We start from the raw sequence: 4,147 nt of genomic DNA on the forward strand, positions 1-4,147 counted from the left end.
AGGGCAGTGCAGCTGTCATACCAGGCGGTGATACAGGCAGTCAGGATACTCTCTGTGGTGCATTTGTAAAAGTTTGTAAGGATCTGTGTGTGTGTTTGTGTGTGTGTGTGTGTGTGTGTGTGTGTGTGTGTGTGTGTGTGTGTGTGTGTGTGGGCGCGCCTGCATGTGTGTGTGTATGCACAGCTGCGAATGTGTGTGTGTGTGTGTGTGTGTGTGTGTGTGTGTGCTGTATCTTTGGTCACATGGTGGAGTGTTCCCTGATACTGTCTATTTGAACCTCCGGATCACAGAGGGCAACAGTGTCACCGAAGTCGACAGTGGCCCGGAGGCCCTTGTCCCTAATACCCAGAGATAAGGCCCCATAATGGCCTAATATTGCCCCATTCATTGATTAGATTGTCCTGAAATTACTTTATAGTCAGTGGAACTGAGGAGCTCAGATAAAGTTCTTGGCGTTCACGTCACGTCACCAGGGTTCGAGACCTCTGCCTTTACATTAAGTCTCAAATAACCATAAGAAAAGAAATACACATTACTGCATGTTCTGCCAAGCATATGAAACACGTTGTGTTTGATACCATTCCTCATTCCGTTCCAGGCATTACAATGAGCCCGTCCTCCGATTTCTACCTCCACCAGCCTCCCCTGTTGTACATATTTCTGCTGAAGACAACCTCCACTTTAATAACCTTTATATGCCATTGAGTTGACGCTTTTATCTAAAGCGACTTACATTGCAGCGATTACATACATTTCAGTATATATGGTCCCAGCAGGAATCAAACCTACAACCTAAGCGTTGTTAGCACCATGCTCTACCAACTGAGCCACAGAGGGCATCAGTTCCTATCTAGCTATACACTCAGCACGTCAAAAGCAGAAATCAGCTTTTTTCCCTTGTTGCTGACAGGCACAGTTTCAAAGCCTCCCCATAACAACCCTGAGATAACGCTTGTTTGACGGTGTGTTCTGTTACAATGTTTCTGACTGGGTTCTGTTTTGGAGCTGCATTGTGACACAGTGTTCTATTTGGTACAGTGATAGAACGTTGGAGTGTGTTCTGTTCGTGTTCTAAACATACAGTGTTCATTCTTTCACATGCTGGGGTCAACAGTCTCTCAGTTATACCGTAAAACGTCCAATAAGCGCGTAATGAGTCCCCATTAAATGCCAGTCTCCAATAACAGCCATGCCGTGTCACTTTAAAGAGGTAGTTCACCCAAAGTTACAAAAATCACATGACCCGGAAAAGAGTCTATGGACAAGGACAGACTTCAATCCACCCTGTTTTTCTCACCTCACTCTCAAACATGCTAATTTGAAGTCCATCGACTTCCATTGGTTTTAGGTAGAAAGTGCTGTGAATTAGTCTCTGTGATAACCACACCATCCACATTATCAACTACTCCTTCAAAAATACAGTCCTGCAGTCACCTCCCACCTCAACACACACACACACACACACACACACACACACACACACAATAATATAATAATATATAATAATAATAATAATAATATATGCCAAAAGCTGACGCTTTTATCCAAAGCAACTTACATTGAGGTATACATTTTTCAGTATATATGGTCCCAGCAGGAACACACACACACGTGTGTGGAGGGAGTGTATCATTTTAATGAACAGTGCTAGAGGGCTTTGTCTGTCTGCCCCCCCCCCCCCCCCGCGTTGTCTGGTGGTGTGACATGCACGAGGAACGTTGTGTCTCTGACATTGACTTATTGATCATCTGTCCCATGCACACACACACACACCATGCACACGGGCACATGTCCCATGCACACACACACACACACACACAAACAATATGTCATGTGATTTAGGCCGATCACAGGGAGTACCGGGTCAGGAGTGGAAGTTTACTAGGCACACACACACATACACACACATACACACACACACACACACACACAGTAAATTTCCAGTCATGACGATTTACTCTCTGCGACTGATCATAGATTACAAAATGCCTTGTATTTTTTCTGTAAAGATAAGAATAATAAATCTACCTCAAAGAAATGAGAGAAATCCTCAGATTTCTACCTCCACCAGCCTCCCATGGTGTTCTACCTCCACCAGCCTCCCATGGTGTTCTACCTCCACCAGCCTCCCCTGGTGTTCTACCTCCACCAGCCTCCCATGGTGTTCTACCTCCACCAGCCTCCCCTGGTGTTCTACCTCCACCAGCCTCCCCTGATCTGTTTCTATCAGAGCCCATGTGCATTCCTCAGCATGTCGTTCCTCTCGGGCACTGCTTAGCGTCAGGGTGCTGGAGGTGGATGTGAAGACATTGTGAGTGCCTCTGTCTCAGTTGTGTGTTTACCTGGTCTTGACTTGACCGCGGACAGTAATGATGGACTTGTAATTGCAGTCCCGTGGAGTAAAGAAAACACAAATCAGGCAATCGCCTGCAGCTGAAAAGGTGAACATTTTGTGGCTAATTTACAATAGCTTGCTGGCCAGTGTGTTTATTAGATCAATAAATACAAATCAATAAACTGAATCGGTCACCTGATGGTCGCCTGGCAGTGCTAGCAGGTAGAGGAAAGGCTAGGCTAGCATCATTTCTGAAATATTTGAATACTCACAATAAACCTAAATTAAGGCAACGGCCTGATGGCCTAACTAACACATTGTGCCACGATGGCCTCGCCCTAAAAACCATGTAATGGCCTGGTCTGGTGCACATGCACACACACTCCTTCTGGGTGGTCATAAATGCGAGAGAGAACATGTGTTTCTGATAGAGAGATGGACCAGGTAGATAACACTGATAGGCAGAAAGGGAGAGAGAGTGGGCAGGTGATTAACCCAGAGGGGGAGAGAGTGAGAGAGAGAGTGAGAGAGAGAGTGAGAGAGAGAGTGAGAGAGAGAGGTGAAGAGAAGAGAAGAGAAGAGGCTCTCTAAATTCATATGATGATGAATTGGGGACTTTAGCATGACTGTGAGCAATGAATGAATGCAAATAAATGTAAATACGCAGAAACACAATCCACAATCATATTTTTGTGGTAAGTTTATTTTTTTAAATTCTCTTTTCACACACTTGCGAATAATATTGAAACATGATTTGAAAAACACAAATATATACACTTAAATATATACACTTTCCAACATAATAAATTATAAAAGATGCATATTCATCCATAATACATTTCCTGGTCCATATTCTTTGAATACATTTAATTATCTTCTTCATTTATATTATAACTTATTCCAATGTAGCACCTTAAAACGATGTGTTACGAGCATCACCATATAATCATTTATAACTTTAATACACAATAATAATAATAAATTGTATCGGACGGTAACACAAATTGAAAAAGTTATAAAAGTTACAACATAGTGAACAATTCTCTATAAGCCCTTTATAAACATGCTATAGAGGACCATGTGTTATATGAGAGTTAGAACACCTTATAAGTGTGTTATAGAGGACCATATCACCTTATAAACATGTTATGGGTCATAACCATAACATGTCATAACCATAGCCTCAAAACTGTGTGGCTTTGAAATCTCCCAGGTCAGTCTTTCTGTCGTCTTCTGTCTCCTTCTCAGAACTCATCGCCGGGTTGTCGTACATCTCCAACACGTGCGCTTTCTTCTTCTCCTCCCCCTCTCCGTCGGCAGCGATATGGCAGCACTTGCAGCAGCAGCAGCATTTGCTGACGAACACCCCAACCACCCTGTCCCAGGGCTCCAGGGAGTGAGCCCAGAGCGGGAGGAAGTTCCAGTTGCGCAGTACCGCCGGCAGACAGCGGGGGCGCCGCTTCTGGATGACGTTCATCACGATGGCGAGGATCACCAGGGTGATGATGGGCACGCCCACACCGACTAGCACCTGCCAGCCGGCCATCGATAGGCCGAAGACGAGGAGGGGCAGGACGAAGAAGCAGGAGAGGATGTAGACGGCGGCGAACCAGCGGTACTCTGCCGTGATGTCGCCCAGGGCCTTGGCCAATCGGATGGGCACCCTCGTAAAGGGGACTGGATACCACAGCAAGATGCCCGTGATGTTGAACAGGAAGTGCACCAGCGCAATCTGGAGGAGGGGGGGGGAAGTGAGGGTGGGGGGGGTGTGTATTTATTTGTGTCAATGTGAGGGAGACGAGTGTGTGTTTT

The 4,147-nt window shown here is 45.3% G+C and overlaps 1 protein-coding gene across 1 annotated transcript in view; it reads right to left on the minus strand.

The window, feature by feature from the left end:
- Nucleotides 1-3,518: 3,518 nt before the first annotated feature.
- Nucleotides 3,519-4,147, minus strand: part of LOC310820991 (sodium-dependent phosphate transport protein 2B-like) — a gene marked incomplete at both ends in the record, with an annotated part of 12,163 nt that continues 11,534 nt past the window's right edge. The window contains one exon of the mRNA XM_083692836.1: nucleotides 3,519-4,067. Coding sequence (XP_083548962.1) covers nucleotides 3,519-4,067 — 549 coding nt within the window. The remainder of the gene's footprint in view (nucleotides 4,068-4,147) is intronic.

The sequence above is a fragment of the Argentina silus genome (genome assembly GCF_951799395.1).
Source record: "Argentina silus genome assembly, chromosome: 21".
Classification (NCBI taxonomy): domain Eukaryota; kingdom Metazoa; phylum Chordata; class Actinopteri; order Argentiniformes; family Argentinidae; genus Argentina; species Argentina silus.